General features: G+C 40.1%; 2 protein-coding genes across 3 annotated transcripts; one reads left to right on the top strand and one right to left on the bottom strand.

Annotated features, from left to right (window-relative positions):
* Positions 1 to 246: 246 nt before the first annotated feature.
* On the top strand, positions 247 to 9,886 carry LOC112575331 (acetylcholine receptor subunit beta-like). 2 transcript variants are annotated; one of them, XM_025257105.1, is made up of 9 exons: positions 247 to 741; positions 5,054 to 5,324; positions 5,619 to 5,816; positions 6,146 to 6,244; positions 6,492 to 6,668; positions 7,432 to 7,629; positions 7,786 to 7,897; positions 8,591 to 8,985; positions 9,219 to 9,886. In XM_025257105.1, exons 2-8 carry the CDS (start codon positions 5,103 to 5,105, stop codon positions 8,971 to 8,973), a joined length of 1,389 nt encoding a protein of 462 aa, XP_025112890.1. In that variant the 5' UTR covers positions 247 to 741; positions 5,054 to 5,102; the 3' UTR covers positions 8,974 to 8,985; positions 9,219 to 9,886. The 2 variants fall into 2 exon arrangements, with proteins under 2 accessions (XP_025112890.1, XP_025112891.1); XM_025257106.1 differs by lacking the exon at positions 247 to 741 and having other exon boundaries at positions 4,104 to 5,324.
* A 2,093-nt stretch (positions 9,887 to 11,979) lies between these two features.
* On the bottom strand, positions 11,980 to 16,681 carry LOC112575334 (neuronal acetylcholine receptor subunit beta-3-like). The gene is made up of 8 exons (XM_025257108.1): positions 16,549 to 16,681; positions 15,999 to 16,242; positions 15,114 to 15,311; positions 14,862 to 14,960; positions 14,200 to 14,376; positions 13,799 to 13,996; positions 13,281 to 13,392; positions 11,980 to 12,984 (listed from the first exon to the last, which is right to left on the bottom strand). The coding sequence occupies exons 2-8, from the start codon at positions 16,215 to 16,217 to the stop codon at positions 12,599 to 12,601; spliced, it is 1,389 nt and encodes a 462-aa protein (XP_025112893.1). The 5' UTR covers positions 16,218 to 16,242; positions 16,549 to 16,681; the 3' UTR covers positions 11,980 to 12,598.
* Positions 16,682 to 18,544: the final 1,863 nt, after the last annotated feature.

Below are 18,544 nucleotides of genomic sequence, written 5' to 3'. Positions count from 1 at the left end.
AGCTGACAATATTAAAATATTTAATTTTGGATAATGTGCAATATATATATATATATCTCATCTACTGTACACCCCTACATACCTCATCTACTGTACCTCCCCACATACCTCATCTACTGTACACCCCTATATACCCCATCACCACAACAGGTCACTCACAGACTCAGAGAAACAAAGCATCTCGTTTATAAGGTCCCGTGACTGGCAGGCGAGTAATAAAAGTAGAGAGGTGACTCCAAGTCTCGTGTAGGTCAAGACCACGTGACAAGGGTCGAATGTGTTGTTGCTAAGGGTAACTAACAGCAAAGACAGAGCATGCTGTGCTCAGGAGACCCCAACAAGATAGTGTAAAACTACCCCGAGGGTACCGATGGATCAAGAGGCAGACTAAGGGCCCTCACCACAGAGGTGTGTAAAGACAAAGGACAAAGAATTCTCCATTCTCCTCTTGATCGATGGCAAAGAAAACTCCGACAGACCAATCTTCCTGTTAGCCAAAGCTACTTCTCTTTTCAACCTTTCCCCCCACAAAGCAAGTTCAGACTTTGATTACAGAGTCAGGTGACCGAGTCCATTAACCAATCAGAATTCGTCTTGTCGTATTCAACGCGAGCAGGCCCGTGGCTCACCTGTGGCAGCTCCAGCGACTCATGCGCCACAAGGTGAGAGGACAGACAGTGACTTCGTCTGATCCTGGCGAGGTGTTGATGGACTGAATCACCTATTTCTTTACAAGCGCATGTAAGTAAAAACAAAATCACTACTTACATACTAGATTTGAGTGATGTTAGTGAAAAATGCTAAATAGTTTATTTAAAAACATGAGAAAATAATCTAATTATTTACACTAACAAATATCATCTCTTTATTGTGATTTAAATAAATCGAATCTCACAGAGATAGGATTGAGAGAGGGAGAGAAAATTATATTTTAAACAGCATCACAACATGTATGTTAATGTCTTCGCATGCTCTGGGCAAATCTTTTGGTTTCTTTAGGCTTATTCTGTCATGTTGATAGAATGATGATAATAATGGTGATGATGGTGATGATAATAATGATAATGCTGCTGCTGATGATGATGATAGTATTTTATATACATATATATTATGTCACATATTTTGGAAACTTTTGTAGTAACACACACATACAGGCACGAATGCATGCATACCCCCCTCCCAAGACACAATGAGTTTTTGTTTGATGTGTTTTAAGTCCGTCTGTGTTCTTGACACTTTCCTCTAATATGTATCAGCAGCCACTTCTTTAACCGACGCACTGCTGCGAACTAGATGAAACCCAGTCACCAGGTCTCCGAAAATCCCGACAAATCCATTTACTCAAAGTAAACGCACTCGAGTAACACAGTAACACAGCTCGCTGACTATTGATTCCTGTCTGAGTAAACAAATAATTGGAACTAATTTCTAAAGAGCGACCTCTTTAGCCGACTGGTGCAAACACGAATCTGGTTTTTCAAGACTAGGACTGGGTGGGACTGTCTGCTATCTACCCGTCCCCCGAGTCCGTTACACCTCGGTGATTTTTACATAAAGAGACACGTTAATAGAAGGAGTAACAACGATCTGGATTTGTAGAATATGACAGAATAATAACTCTGGCGACAAAGAAAGAATAGAGTGCCGCGGGAGAGCGAGCAGACAATCACACTTTTCAACCATCATCGACAATGTGTCGAGGTTCTCATCACCATCGGCTGTTATATAGATTACTAATATTTCTGCTGAACAACTAACTGTTATGTAATGGAGCTATATATTATATCTTAAAAACTTTACTATAATATTGAATATGTGACGAACAATTTTTTATTACACATTAATGAAAACAAACATTTTCATTTCAAAGATAGTCACATGTTCGACAGAGTGTGTTCAGCAGCTCCTACCTTCTTTAAATGTTTGAGAGGCACACCAATGACAGAGGCAAGTGTCCTACAGAGGGCAGAGGCAAGTTTCTGACAGTAAGCACAGGAGGCAAGTCTCCAACATCATGACCACTTTTTTTCTGGAAATATTGTCAGAAGAGAATAATTTTTTTCCGCGGTATTTCGCATTCCTTCATTAAAATTATCGTAAAACCATGAATAGTGTGTGACATACTTTGCACTTAGAAAGTCTGACGAGTGTTCAGCCAGGAGAAGAGAAACCAGCCCCACCACCATCATCAACACCAATATCGAACCTTCTATCGATCTCTCATTGATGCTTTTAACTACATTGGACTCGAGACGTGTCCATCGCATGGATGCCGCACGCGCAGCATTGCGTGGCCCACTGTGACCTTTCACCTGCATGGAATAAAGCAGTGGCGTAGGAAGATGTTCGGCGTTGGGGGGGCAAACTCCCTGCTGACAGTGAACGGCGTTCGCAATCGCACATTACGTAAAAAAGGATGGGGGGGTACTGCACGCACGCACGTACACAGTGGTAGCATCACAACACGCTGCTTTATTGTTAAAAGGCAAAGCAGCATTAAATAAGAAAAAAAAAACCCAAATTAAAGAATGACTCCCCGGCTACCAAACATTATACCTAAAAAAGAAAACACCAAACCCCCGTGACAGCAACGATCAACATTCCAGCTCTGCACATATACACCAGCGCGCACACACCTATGCACACATGCGCGCATGCACAGGCCGCGCAGTCACACTCGGTCACACACCGTACACGTCTGCATACTGGGCAGGGTAGCCATCGGGTGGAAAAACAAAGGTAAAGATTAATTAAGCCTACTCACCCAACGGCTCGTGACACGTTTTGTTCTATCTCACAACAAACGCGGGGAAAATACGCTGGTTGCTGGAACCCTCTTCTAGACACCACGCCAGTTCCAGCGACAGTACACAGCACGTGGCAAACCCCCGACTACTCCCAGAGACGGGCACAGGTCTCTCCGCCCCGCCGTCTTCCCAGTCCACATATACCTGTGTGGCAGGTTTCTATAGGCTTCAAGAAACCTCCAGAACCTTTCCCTACCCACAGGGCCCAGCGTCCGCGAGATAATACACGTTACAAAGAGGCACAGCCTTATACCTGAACTCGGTGTCCGCACACCGTGGGAAAATAGCCCCATCCACCCCAAAGAGAACCAAAGAGACCAGAGAGGAAGGGACGCAAGGCTACCGTATAATTAAGGGCCATAAACTGGCCAGACCACCGTGGCCAGGGGACGAAACTAGGGTGGGAATGGCCTCAGGGCCACCCCTTCCTCGCTCTGCTACCCGACGGTGCTGAGCCAGCGATGCGACACGTTCTATGGCCATCTACCAAAACACGGACACATATATACAAACCAAACAGTATAACACAGATAACTTATGTTGAGTACCAGCCACAGTCGTTCATGATAAAAGAGTGCCCTTGTGTAGTTTTAGAAATGTTACTTATGCACTTCCCCTGAGTCGTAGATAGCAATAATACCAGTCTCTCTGTCTCTAAAGAAAACTACCAATATAGGGACTCGGAGTCTTTGCCTTCCTCGTGCTTCGCTAGCTTTTCACAAAGTGTAAGGGTTCCTGTCTGATTGGCAAGACTCACTGGGGTATTGCTATGCAACTAATTCGTTACTAGCATTCTGTGTTCCCGATGGCCAGTGCGGCCCCTTCGGTTGTAAGCGATAGCAGATAATTTTAGGGTGACAGCGAGTGGGTGGGGGATGTTTGATGTTGGTCAAACGAAAACCGCCAAAGAAAAGGCGTCGCATTATGGGGGAGGGGGGAGGGAGACGACACTCGATGTACCGATGTACTGTCCGGCTGCTTTCTTCGCTCAGGCTTCAACACAGCCTGCAATTAGCATGGCAAACAATACCAACCGACTGTCCCCGATCTGATCGTCAGAGGTGCTAGAGCCTCCACTTGCCTCAGGGCCCGCTTTTGTGACGGTGATGACCGTCTCCTCTCTACGTTCCCCTACCTTTCTTCAGTTCTTTGCTCTTTGTGAGGAATTACGTCTCAAATATTGGGGGGGCAAAAGGATATTCCTGCCCCCCCTGTATTTTCCTTGGGGGGGCGGCTGCCCCCGCTGCCCCCCTGGTTCCTACGCCACTGTTAAAAGGAATTCTTTGTCCCTTCAGTGTAGGCTGCTGATTGCTGGCAACACGCACACAGAGAATAAAGTCCTTAATCACCAGCGTACTAAAGCTTTTCTGCGAATTGTGTAGAGTTGAGATGAGTTTGCAGAGAAGGTGAGTCACAGAACTCGGGTGTTAGAGCAAATGTATCGGGTGGACTCATGGAACGGCGGGTAGGGAAGCTGAGCAGGCTGAACAGAGAGGAGTGGGCCGTGGAGCTTTGCGACATTTATTATTTGCCTTTAATAAGCTTTAATGAATCGATGATAGGTGTATTTTATACTTTTCTCCGACGAGTTTCGGCTGAATGGAGTGTCGACTGCTGACCTCCTCTAAATTAATATTTTCCAAAATTTAACCAAAATTTCCTCACTTCTAAGACCCCAGAAACCTTTTCTAACAACACTCAGACGACGTAAGCTGGTCTTCCTTAGTCATGTGACCCGGCACGACACCCTGTCGAAGATCATCCTTCAAGGTACCTTGGGGGGTTATCGTCCACAATAGGTAAGAATGGTGGGCCTGTCAGCACAGTCTATCCATGTGCTCCTTCCAACAACAGGTGCAGGTCAAGGGACATCTGGGTTCTGCAGGGATCTTACTGCAGGGATCTTACTGGTTATAGTTTCATATTTGTTTACTCTGCCACTCGAGGCCAGAGATCAGTTCAAAAAAGTGACTCTTACTCGCAACTTCTGTGACAAGTTTTTATATACGGGTAAGCACTTTACAAATACAGTATATATACACAGTAAATCTCTATAAACTTGTCCACAGCATGCAGTACTAAACGGAATCACAGAAGGACGTTACACAAAGGTCTGGCGAGGGTGTGAGCACAGCTCCTCATAGACTAACACGCGCACAAACACAAACATACAAACTCACTATTCAAGAACCAGAATAACTATCAGGAAATGGAACTAGCTAATATTGTAATTTTGTAAATTTCAGAATTACTATCAATCCATTGGTCTAGACTCTAGAGCACCATTCTCCCAGCATGCCTTTCAGGCCTCTCGGTACTCAGCAGCCGACCAGCCTGATCTTGTGGCTTCTGGCATTCCTTGCGATGGCAACCCTCAGCCAGACCGCCAAGAAAGAAGACTACTACAACCTGACTGACTACCTCTTTGACGGTTACAAGAAAGAAGTGCGGCCCGTCTTCGACGACGACAATGTTATACAAATCTACGTCACGTTTTCCCTGTTTCAAATAGTAGATGTAAGTAACCTTGGTAACAATCTGTATCACTACTTCTTCTACTTCCTCCTTACTTTACTATCATCAGAGTTTGTTGTTTTTCCAGTTCCTGAAAGGTCATCGCACAGCGTGCGTCGCCATGCCAGCAACTGAGTCAAAGCAACCAGTCCTGTAAAGAGTACATGTTAATAAACCTCCTGCATTTCGTTGTTTTTTTTTTTTTTTTTTTTTTGGTGCTCAGACAGCTCGTTAATCTTCAGATTAGTTATTGAAATGCCGGTCATGTCTATCGACATGTCTCCCAAACTTTTGCAGATGAACGAACAAGATCAGACGATGAAGACAAACGCCCGCCTTAAGATCGAATGGCTGGACGACTACCTGAGCTGGGTTGAGCCTGAGTTCGGCAACATCACCAGCGTCATGTACAAACAGAGCGCCATCTGGCTACCGGACATCGTGGTGGGCAACACGGTGACCACCCAGACACAGCTGGGCTACAAGGATCTCCAGGTGGTGTAATGACTAATAGGATGGAGAGACTTAAAATTACATTTTATACATATGAATAGATTAAACGATGACGACGACGACGACGACGACGACGACGACGATGACGATGACGATGACGATTTTATAAGCCTTTTTACACGTATTCTCACAATTATCTGAGCTGCCTGCTATGCCAACCAGCTGTTTAAATTCCACCCGACCGAACACTAAAAATAATACGGCGGTCAGAACACCCGAATTGTAGAGATGAGATGACAGAGGTGATAGAAGTGATGACTATTTACTATTTTGTTTGGAAAAGAGAAAATCAGTTCTGAATCACGTTCCAGGTTCGGATTAACAGCGAAGGGTGGATGGACTGGCAGCCTACAGGAGTGTTTTTAACATCGTGTGATATAGATGTGACGTATTACCCGTTTGATACTCAGGTGCGTTACTGTTACGTGGTGTGCCGTCAGCCTCACTATGTATTAACTAGTTTAAAAGTCACTTGCTTGAATTTTCGTCAAAACAATAATACACACATGTAAATGCACAAGCAGTCACACAAACGCACTTATATCCATGCACATACATTCACACAAACTACAAAGACACAAACACAAACAGATGATACACACACCCACTGCGTGCACATGCGATGCTCTCTTTTTGCACGTACCCTGTATTCTGCAGGTGTGCTCCATCGTCTTCACCTCTGCTCTGTCAACAAGTAGTGAGCTGGCCATCTGGATCGACAAGAAAACCCCCATCGACATGAACAGCTTCTCGCCGGACGGCATCTGGGACGTCATCAACTGCTCAGCAAGCAACCACGACGCGAAAGACGGCAAAGCCAAGATCTCATTCAGTGTAAAGAAACTTTTTTTCTTCAAGAAGTTTTAAGTCTGTACATCATTCAGAATGTTTACATTTTGATATAACCAACGAGGTTTGGGGGACGTGAAAGATGTAAATAAGTGATTAGTAATTCCAATTAGCCAAAGTTATGGGGTCATGTTAGGGAGGATTTCAACTCTTTTCATCATTTAAGGCACCATCTTCACTAATACGTTTCCTTCACCCACCCCTGTCCAATTTTTCATGAGAGAAACAATCTCTAAAATCTCTGTAACAGGCCAAACGGTTATAAGAGAACCTCGATCTCATTCTAGTGCATCATGAGCAGGATTTATGATAAAATTCAGTCTGCATAAATACTAGCAGGATTACAACATTATTTTAAGTAAATTGATTAAGAATATTAGTAAATGCAAAAATCGTTTGACTAAGGCCTTTTATTTGTTAAAACAGGAAAAAGTGTGTACATTGAAAGTGGGTCCGAAAAAGATAAATAATCTTTGTTACGTATTAATGTTCCAGCTATGTTTTATTCAGTAGCCTCCGTGCTTGATTAGCTTTAAACTTACTAAATACTGCATTGAGCACTGAGTTTAAATATATTCCACATACAAGGTTGGCTAAATATATTTTCTTTAGTAAATTCTTCTCGAAATGCTTGGTAAAACCTTGTTACCTGTCTCGTTCGCAAATTACTTATTTCCTGGACAAAGCCTTTTATTAAACATCTTTTATTTCACTACAGCTTCACTCTCGCGATGACATCTATTTATAGTTGCAGCTGAAGCGACGACCCGAGTTCTACATCCTCAACATCATTCTACCAGTTTTGTTCTTGGCGATGACGTCATCGCTGGTCTTCGCACTTCCGGCGGAATCCGGAGAGAAGATGAGTCTGTCCATCACCGTGCTGCTGGCCTTCGCTGTCTACCTGACCCTCGTCACGGACTCCATGCCCAAGACCTCGGTACAGGTGAGCTGGCCCTTGATCACTGTTATACAAATGGGTGACCTCCCTTTTATCATTCTCGGATAAAGAAGATGCAGATACTGCCACTCAGCGATGAAAAAAAAAAGACATGAGATCTCATACTTTCTGTTTTTCAGTTCTTAGTTTATTTGTCTGCAGGTGTCCATGCTGATGGTGTACGTGGTTCAGCTGATGGCACTGACAGCACTCAGTGTCATCCTGTCAGTGCCACTCATGAGGCTCCACCACAGACCCTCCAACAAACCTCTGGGTGAGTGTTATCTGTTTACCAAAACATGTCACATATCTCCCTCATATTCACTGTGGCAGTCAAGAGGACATCATTGCATGAATATTTATGGATTTCTAAAACCTACTTCGCTCGTCCACTATATTATTAATTAGATGTTGCCAAAAACAAGAATAAAGTTCAAAGCTGCTGACAGAATACAATGGTCTCATTAATTAGTTGTTTTATCGAAATATAAATATTCTATCTTTTAAAATTATGGAGAAAAAACAACACAAGGTTGACCATTGACCTAAATTATAATTTTTGAGGTCATTATCTAACCCAGAGAGAATTCTTGCTAATAAAATAAAAATCAGACTTGTGATGACACTAGAAAGAGTTTGTTATTGAAATTCAGGTGAAAAAGGAAATATTGTAAATATTTTATGTTGTACGCAGAGTATGATTATGCATTGCAATTTTCATAATGTTCAGATTATTAATGTTAAAATAAAACCATATATTTTAGAACCGTTTTGCTTTCATCTTCGACATTAATAGGGCGGAAAAGGTAAAAAAGTTCCAGGAGATGATTTTTTTTTCCTGTCACAGCGGCTTTGAGCAAAGTTCACTCGAAAATATTTTCGGAGATACTGGGTGAGTGTAGGGAAAAAGCAAAAAAAAAAAAAAAACAAAAAAAAAATGTTTGTTTGTGTGTTTTTTGTTTATTAGGAAGGAGGGCGTCGTATGTGATAATTTTGTTCCGGAAGCTGATGTGCCTGGCAGACGGCGAGCGACGATTAGTTAAAGTCAAGATGTCTGCTGAAAACGATAACACCGTCTCCATCATCGGCGAGAACAAGATGCAGCAGGTCAAGGCCAACGCTGTCGTCCCTTATGACAACGACGAAAAAGCAGACGACAACTGCTCAGACTGCGCATGCCCGCCCAGGTCACCAGAGGTCAGTCACATCAGCGGCGAGCTGGCGGCGGAAACGTTGAACACTTTCTTCTTCTTCCTCTTCTTCCTGTACAGCTTCGTCATCACCATCACCTACGTCATCCTTCTCATCACGGGCGGCGCGAGTCAGGAGGAGAGCACTCGCCTAAGCTGATGACTTCACTGGGTAAGAAGCGATAACTCCGACAGGATTGTCCCTCTATTTCAGCAAAGTTGTGGGGCTTGTTCAGACAAAGACGTGTATCTCTGGACAGTTGACTGTTTGCCGAACCATTGAACACTTTAATATCCGCAATAAAATTCTTAAAGTTAAAAATAGACATGGAGTAAATGTCTTTATCTTTCTTTTTTGGAAGAAGTCCTCGGACTTTACTTTCTTTTCTTTCTTTTGTGTGGCAGAGACAATTTGAGATCATCAATTCGAAGCAAGCAAAGAAGACTTTGGTCTCACACATCCTTGTTTCTTTCTTCGTTTGAAACATTCCAGAAGATCAGCAACAGGAGCAGTAAAGGATGCAACATGTTATTAAGTAGAATTAGACATGACGAACATAATGAACAATTATTTTAAGGAATTATTTTACAGATTTTATTGAATGTATATAAAATGTTTTCCTTCGAGAATTTGCAAATCAAGATACTAAATAGGGATAAATACATCCGAAGATAGCAAACATGTACACTATTATTGACTGTGAAACATTTATCTTTTAGAGTGGTTTTCAATCATTTTAATCAATGTAGGTGTACAATATTTATCAGCACATTTAGAATAGCACTTTTGTTGAATGCTTGTGATTTAGAATATATTTTAATAATTTCATGTCATTGAACACACATTAGCTAAATCCTTAATTTTAATTTTTTATCCAAACATTTCGATTCTTAGATGTGATACAAATGTTAGTTTCTTGAGGAGAATACATTAAGCTTGTTGTTTGTACAAATGTGATAATTACACAGTTCTGTACTCGTAATCCTTTTCCTTTTGTAAATGTAACAGTTATACCATTCTTTGCTAATATTATCTATCCCGTGTTTAGACATTTTGATGACGAACTGCTGAATAAATTGAGCTTTTCACAAAACTCTAACAGTTTTAATTTTTGGGGGGGGGGGGCAGAAATGATGCCAATGCATAATTATTTCAATTGAATTACCAAATACTCTACAGGAAACCCACAAACTGAACACTACACAAAAATTCTGTTATTTTTAATGTCAGTGAATTGCACAGAAAACAAAGTCTATAGTCTGACCCACCCACACAGGAGACAGAGCCCAGTGGGAACACAAAAAGTTAGCAGTGATTAATTCTAATAAAAGCTGGATATAATTATTAATACTTGATCGTGCAGTAGAGAATGAGTTGTGTGGTGAAGGTATTAATATGTTTGCATTAGAAAGGAGCAATCCTTAACACTGTTTGATTGAGACACACACACTTTCTCTAGAACAAACACTGTCGCTCTGGTACAAGAGCACAGAAGGAGAGAGAGAAGAGTGGGATAGAGAAATAAACGCAAACACAATGATTCTTTCTCTTCTATTAAATCCTTTTAATGTGTATTTATAATTTTGTCAGAACTAAGGACTGTCAACATCCTTATCTTCGAGTGACCGACTAACCCAGACCCTGTATTACTCTCGGGCAGACGTAAAGTCTTTGCAAGAATGAAAAGAAATTGAAAAATCTTATTAGCATTGTTATAGCAAAACTGTAACATAAATTATAACAAATAAATTATTAAAGTGAAGTATATTATAACTAGTAAAGTATATTATAGTGAAATATTAATTTACACAAGGTCCGTGTCAAACACTTCTGATGTCGAGGCTCGGCTATTGTGATTCTCTGTTTGTTGATATTCCTGATGCCCTGGTCGACAATCTCCAGAGAGCTGAGAGCAATTATGTTTGCATTGTATCGCAGGTTACTAGCATCATTGTTCTAAGTGCACACTCTATGTGAATACATGTGAGTACATGTGTACCCGGTTTTTCTTGCACATATTCGGTTATTTGGAAATGGCATAGACACGATTGTGGAGAGAGGAAATGCGAAAAAATTCATATGTTCGATTTGTCCGTTGTTACCTGTCACGAATAAAAGCAGTAAGAGAATTTTCTTTTATGACAGTTTTAAACCCTCCTTCTCTCTCTCAAACGCTTGCTCGCTCAGACATATAAACGAGCGCATGTACAATCATTATCTGCACGCCTACTGCAACTACATCGCAATTCATAATTAGGGGAAATAAGTTGTCAGATGCTTTAATATTTACTTTTACTTACCTTGCTATCACATTTCCTCTTTCGTTATGTTCAAATGAGAGTTGTCACCTTGGTGTACCTGCATCCAATCACAGCTCACTAACACGACCTCGTGACTAATCACGTGACAAGGGAGGCAGTGCTCGCCTGATGTCAGACGTTAAGGACAGGTCGCTTACACTGCAATCAGTCACATGTGACCCATGGCATAGAGAGGATCGATCTTTCCATGTTCTTATTTCATGCGATCGTAATCAGAATCTCTTGTGCAACCCTAAACACCAGTGGACGTGGTGTGTGGTCGAGTTGTCCGAGCTGGTGGCCGCAAACATAAATCGGTTGTTGTCATCAGTTCTCTAAAACTTCAACCAGCAAGATCTTGTCACAGATTAGATAAGTTCCATTTTATTTTGACATCCTCTTTTCTTCTAAAAGTCGACGAATGTAAAAAGGTAATTTAAAAAAATACATACATAATAATAATAAAACTCATTGCTATTTATTTTAAAATAAAGATAATTTTGTCGGAACTAGATGATAAATATCTGTTACCAACCTGTATTTTTGCTTAATTACGATAATATATTAATAAATAGTTAATATTTATAGTTCATAGTTATTACTATTGTAATCAATGGAATATAGGTGTGTTGAAGTTTTGGACCTTATCTTTGTCTGATTATTTTCGTATTTTCTTTAATAAGTCACTTAGAGTTATTTATTATGAGATTTTGGCTAAGTATTCGTTCATAGGCTATATGTAGATCGGGGACTGAAATAATGTGTGCATGATTGTTGACATGCATGTTTACACACACACACACACACATTGAACTGTTGGCAGAGCTGTTAAGATACATGACGAAACATCTTGTATAGAAGGTATATTTCATTTTTATTTTCTCGACAATGGAATAATACAAGAAATGGGGAGAAACAGGTCATGTATTTGTCTGTAAATTAAAAACAAAATCATTAATTCACAAGTACTTTTTTTTACAAACAACCCTTGAAAAGGAGAGGGTATCGACATTCATTACCAGCCATCACCCTGTCCAAAGTGCGCTCCCTTGTACCACTAGAAGATGATGATAATGTGAGAAAGTGATTGAATAAATTAACCAACAAATAAACATGAAACAAAATAATGTTCTTAAGGTCGACTCAATGTTTTTTTTAGTACAAAATTTCCTCCACTGTCGGATTAATTATCGAATATTTGTCTCTGCTGTAACCGATATCATGTATCCTGTCCCGCACGTGTAATTGTTTGTCCAGGCGAAGGTGAGAAAAGTGAATGGGCATGATATCTATTCAACATAAAGTTTTCTCCAAACAGTAAACCAAAACTTAGTACACAGGTGAAAAGTCAAATGTCATCTGCTAGGTGCTCAGCTGTTCAAATAAACAATTTTTGTATAAAAGCAAACTCTAGAGCATCTTCTCTGAAACAGAGTTTCAGGTGTACAACGGATTCGAGAGTCAGGTAACGCGCCATGACATCCTCAGGTAAAGCGGGTGTTCTCCTCCTGCCTCGCTCCACCAGCAACCAGAATGACCATGCAGACGATCGTGCTGACGACGACGAAGAGGACAAACATGTAGAACAAAAACATACTCAGCGTCTCCGCCGCCTGACGACAGTTGACCCCACTGACCTCCGAGGACCTGCGACAACTGCTGGCGGACCCGCAGCGACTGTCGTCTGCTTTTTGGCTGGTGTCGTACGGGACCACAGCGTTGGCTTTGTTCTTTTGCTTCACGTATTCACCGATGATGGAGATAACATCATCATCTTGAGAAGACTTCTTGTCCTCAGAGTTTGGTCTCACGGTGTCTTGACTACACATCAGTTTTTGAAGAAAAATGATAATTTTGATGGCTTTCCTCCCTATGTCAAAAACAGCACCAGAACACTCTCAATTATTTATTCTCAAGATGAATTTCATGATTAAACAGCGTAGTAAACCTGTTTATTAGGTAATATGCATACAATGCTTACAACCTACAGTAAAATGTTTTGTAAAATAATTTGTGTAATTTGTGTCATGGCGAGGGGTTAGGTAAACCAAGCTCACGTCTGTCATTACTGATCCCACTGTCGGATGTGGGGATGTGGGGATGTGGGGATGTATCAGCGAAAATAATTACAAATTACAGAAATTAGCAGGATGTTTCTGCGCTCACCAAAAGGCTTGTCGGAGGGTCTGTGGTGGAGCTTCAAGACGAATATTGACAGCACAACACTGAAGGCCGTCAACGCCATCAACAGTATCACGTACACCATCAACAAAGACACCTGCGGGCAGACACAAAGAAATTAATTAATAAACTAATTTTAAAAAGTCTGCAGCATCGACATTATAAGGGAATAAACCAATCATCAATCTTTATAGACGGTTAATACTTTGACAACGAGAACTTATAAATTATCCACATTTATCCCTTAAAATTTTACTACAACTGCATTTTGTTATAAAATGTTTAATTAATGTTTGTCCTAGTTTGTCTTTGTTTTTGAAAGGGTATACGTGATTAATAATTCAACAGATGTTCCTTCCATCAACCTTTGCTCTCGCCGAGTCTTGAAATGACACAAACTGTGGTCAAGAAATAGTAACAACGAAAAATCTGATCTGATCCAACAGCCTCGACATGAAGATGTCTCTTGAACTTCATGCACTGACGATGAAAGGTTAACTCACCTGTACCGAGGTCTTGGGCATGGCGTCGTGACGAGGGACAGGTAGACAGCGAAAGGCCAGCAGCACGGTGATGGACAGACTCATCTTCTCGCCGGACTCCGCCGGAAGTGCGAAGACCAACGATGATGTCATCGCCAGGAATACGACCGGAAGAATGATGTTGAGGACGTAGAACGTGGGTCGACGCTTCAGCTGTAGCTATAAATAGCAGATGATGTCATGACTACAGTCAGGAATAATTATTATTTGTCTTGAGTAACTAATTCAAAAGTCGGAAAAATTGTGATATGAATCATTACAGTGAACAGAAATTTTCGGAAGTCTACAATAAATATACTATGACACAAAGGGAATGTTCAGGAAGACTATGCTATGTACAAGGTGCACTATGGGAAGCCTACACTAAACACTATGCTGGCTTTTTTGTTCTCAGCCTCCTTGTTTTCTGCTGACGTGTTGACTACATCCCAGATCCCGTCCGGTGAGAAGTTGTCCAGTAAGACTGGATTACTCTTGTCGATAAAGATAGACAGCTCGTCTGAGGTGGACATAGCTGTGGTGAACACAATGGAGCACACCTGAAATACAGAAGATAAATAAAGTATTTTCCGGCGCTGTCATACACGACATGGTTGTCTTTATTTTTATTTCATAAACTTACAGCGCAGTAAAGGGATTCTGATATTATCCAAGATTTCCTGGAATACCCTATCTTTCTCTTGACCTTTTCCTGATTTCTGGGCAATTTTTTCCCATTGTCCCACAAAATATTTCTTGTGAATAAAGTATTCAGTTATTTGTTAGCACTAATAATCCCGAAAAAATAAATTGAAGTATTAAATGGGATTTCTCTTTATTTCGAGTGATTATGTCAATATTAAGATTTTTCTCCACTGCTACTGTTTATTTCAACTATTTTTCTATTTATTTTAACTATTTTTCCGCTGAATGAAAACATTTGTAGAAGACAAAAATAAGGGACTAAAGACATTTTCCTCCACGATGTAACATATTTGCTATTCTACACACATGTTTGTGTAAGCTATGAAAGACATATGTGTACCTGCGTGTCAAATGGATAGTATGTGACATCTATATCACAGGATGTTTCAAAGACTCCTGTTGGCTGCCAGTCCATTACACCAAAGTTTAGAATCCGTACCTGAAATGAGAGTTGCAGCTTTAAAATATTTTTTTAAATAAAAGCTGTGTATTTTGTCTAACGTCCTCGCATATCTAACTGGGATTTATCAGCAGGTTTTCACACACCTCTCTCCCGATATTTGAAATAAAGACAGCCATGAAATAAAGCAACCTGAAGATTCTTGTAGCCCAGCTCTGTCTGCGGGGTCACCGTGTTGTCCACCACGATGTCTGGCAGCCAGAGCATGTTCTGCTTGACAAGGATGCTCTCAATATCGCCGAAGTCGCCTGTATTCCATGATAAATATTGGTCCAGCCATTCAATCGTCAGCAAAGCGTTTGTCTTTATTGTCTGGTCCTGTTCGTTCATCTATAAACAACAAAAATAAAATAAAAGAGAAAGAAATCCTGATATCTTACTAAATCTGTATATTGTATCAAGTACTTTATTTTACCATCTGTAAAGCTTTGGATGTCACCAACAAATTGAAGTATTTTAGTTTCCTTATTTCCTACATAACTTTTTCAATTTTTGTTTTACTTTATCATAATTGCAAAAATTTTAACACAATGTATAAATAAGCAAGCCAGAATTCGTTCATCTTGTCTATAGCTTCTTTCTACTGTTAAACATTTCTGAGATACTTTCATTTACCATGACAGTCAACTAGATATCTCTTTTAAAATGTCTATGCATCTTAAAACATAATATCTTGTTTAAATTAAATTATTTGAAGGCGTTATGCATAAAATTCCAATCTATAATATCAAATACTTTCTTAAAATCTAAACTCAGAAGTAATTACGGTAAATTTTTGTCGTTCATATATTGTAATGATTATAACTGTACTTTACGTTCATTTGTCAATTTCGTTAACACAGAAACACCAGCTATATGAACAGACAATAACAATAAAAAAAAGCGAGTGAATAAGGCTGACACAAAAAACAACAGCAAAAAAAAAAAAAAAAAAAAAAAACCACTGTATACAAGCTTAGGAATATTTTTTGTCAGAAAAATTACCATTAGCAATAGTAATAAAAACCATTTACTTACGTCGACGATAGAAAAGAGAGAAAACGCTATAAAAACAAACGTTGAGTTGAAATCGAAGTAAACTGGTCGCACTTCTTTCTTGTAGCCTTTAAAAAGGTAGTCCGTCAGGTTGTAATAGTTTTCTTTTGTCGCTCCCTGGCTTTGGGTTGCCATCGCAATGAACACCATTATAGTAATGAGGACATGTGCAGTCTGTGGAGATGAGCCACGGACAGACATGACTTTAGCTCCAAGCTGGAAATTTCTAGTGACCTGCGAGTAATGCATTGATAGAGAGACCTGTTTGTCATTATTGAAAATACTTTAACCATAAGCATAAGCCCATTAATTTCTGTCTTTATATATATATATCGCATACAAACACATGCACTCACACACACACATACGTGCGCAAAGGAACATACAAAACACAAGTGATATTTATCCATAAAAGTAACGCTCTCTCTCTCTTATATACACTCGCAAAGGCATTCTTAGCCATAAACAATATCTTTCTCTTTCTAATGAAAAGAGACTAAACTTTTTTCAAAAAAACATTAATCTTGCTTACTTTAATGTGAATGAAAAGTCTTGGTGATTCAAAACTCAGACCAGACCTGAAATTAAAGACAGGAGAAGTCTTATTCTTTTTTCACGTTCAGCAGTCCATCCTACTTCCACCTTGACAGTTTACTAGATATCCACCAAAGCCCGACTGGTCAGAAATCACACGGAGGTTCTCAAAGAAGTTTGTCACGGGGTATCATTCGGCGAGCTGTGATTGGTTACAATTACAATGAGGCTATTGTAACCAATTGCCAGTCTTCTTTTTTTTTGTATGCAGTCTGAAAAGCTTGTGTGTGCTGAAATCGCGTATTTGACGACGAAATAAAGACACCCGACAACCCACGATAGTTCATCTGCACGTAACAATAGCAAAGTGCGTGGTGTTGTTATGGAGATAACTGAATGTCCCACAGCTAGAGGTAAACGAACCATGAGTCTTATCACACCACATAAATCATATTATTGCATACATTTGCAAAATAAGCCAAAACTGATCAAAAAATTAATCTGCAGATTTTTCTCTTGTTTGAAGTGGTCTGACAGGTTCCATCGATGTTCGTTGTACTCTTAGCTTTGCTCTCAGTGCGTCCAGCAAGTAACAGCGAGTAAGGACCGGCAATTGCTTAGTAAATAAACTCTGTCTCAACCCGTGACAGCTGACATTTGATGCAGTTTCTAGAATCTCGATGCTTTTAATGAAATAATTATTCACTTTCTGTGGGTTTTGTTTCTTTACCATGCAATTCGAAACAATGGAGGTAGCTCTTGAAGAACTCATTCACGAGGCGAGAACTGTGTTGAATGACAGTAACACGGATAAGGACTTCAGGATGACGGGTAGACATTTTCTGAAGCAACATTAAATGTTAGATTATACTTAATAATTTAGAAAAGTGAAAGGTTATAGCAGTTCTGAGATACGGGAGTTAGGAATTAGAGTTTGAGAAAGGATATTTTTCTAGTTTCAACTTTTGTCTCCCATCCCTGCGGTTACACTCTATCACTCACTGTTACATTGTCAAATCTTGAGTTATTCATATATTTCTCTCTCGATGACAGGTAGGCTTTCACACTAATGTTTGAAGATAGGGACAATAGTTCCTAAAACTTTTTTTAATTTTCATTTTCTATTATTAAGCGATGACAGAACCTTAGCAACAAACTGAAAAAGACGAAGACACACTTTGCGTTTATCAGTTTAATGTACATGGGGTACGTGAGAGATTCTGGAGCTTACTGTTACTATAAATAATGCAATTGTTTAATTTTCGTACTTTGCCAGGGGTGTGTGAGTCCATCAAACGATCCATGAGTACCCGAGAGGACAGAACAAACAGCGTCCTCTGCTGGTAGCTCCTGTCCTGTCATGAGAAGGCGATAATTTGTTTTAACTGTTTAGAAAATATTCAGGGGCATATACTTTGTTGGTTTTAATCTAGCTGATTTGCAAAAAAAAAAAAAAAATCTTTTGCATGCTAACAGGTAAATCTGCTCACCATTGGACTAACACCAAAAGATATATAGCAACCATGCTCCCGGTATGGTTCACAAGCCAATGTTTTATTTCGTTAGTTCGATTTTTATGCATGACTATGTGAATATGTTCTGAGGTTTGAATGATTGGCCTTTATTTCACATTCACTGAAGATCTATCATCAGACCTCTCAGGAATGAGTAGAGTGGATGACATACTGTAGTCATGAAGTCACGCACACACACAGTCTTGCTGAACACACCCATCTTCTGTCTTTACCACAAATCAGTCAGTGAACAAACCCTGACAAAATATAAAAGTGGACCTGACACGTGTGCTTATTCCTCTCCCACGTGCAATAATCATTACACTCCTCTCCCATGCTCAAACGCCTCATTGTCCTTACAGTTCCCACAAGACAGAGAAAAAAGAGAATTATCGATGAACACTCGCTAAACTCTCGCAAGTAAACACCGTCAGCTCGAACTTTAATTAATTCTCTGTCGGGTAGATCAATGAACACATG

This window comes from Pomacea canaliculata, linkage group LG11 (assembly GCF_003073045.1).
Source record: "Pomacea canaliculata isolate SZHN2017 linkage group LG11, ASM307304v1, whole genome shotgun sequence".
NCBI classification, from domain to species: Eukaryota; Metazoa; Mollusca; class Gastropoda; order Architaenioglossa; family Ampullariidae; genus Pomacea; species Pomacea canaliculata.
Note: the sequence above shows the minus strand (reverse complement) of the source record. Positions and strands in the feature narration are given on the sequence as shown.

Bases quoted from the DNA above. Each gene is read 5' to 3' on its own strand.
- LOC112575334 (XM_025257108.1), bottom strand. From the start codon at position 16,217: ATGTCTGTCCGTGGCTCATCTCCACAGACTGCACATGTCCTCATTACT. The intron at 13,393-13,798 runs GTGAGTTAACCT...GTCTGCCCGCAG, and splicing joins TGCCCAAGACCTCGGTACAG to GTGTCTTTGTTGATGGTGTA. The intron at 12,985-13,280 runs GTGAGCGCAGAA...TTTTTGACATAG, and splicing joins ACCCTCCGACAAGCCTTTTG to GGAGGAAAGCCATCAAAATT.
- LOC112575331 (XM_025257105.1), top strand. From the start codon at position 5,103: ATGCCTTTCAGGCCTCTCGGTACTCAGCAGCCGACCAGCCTGATCTTG. The intron at 5,817-6,145 runs GTGGTGTAATGA...ATCACGTTCCAG, and splicing joins TGGGCTACAAGGATCTCCAG to GTTCGGATTAACAGCGAAGG. The intron at 6,669-7,431 runs GTAAAGAAACTT...ATCTATTTATAG, and splicing joins AAGCCAAGATCTCATTCAGT to TTGCAGCTGAAGCGACGACC.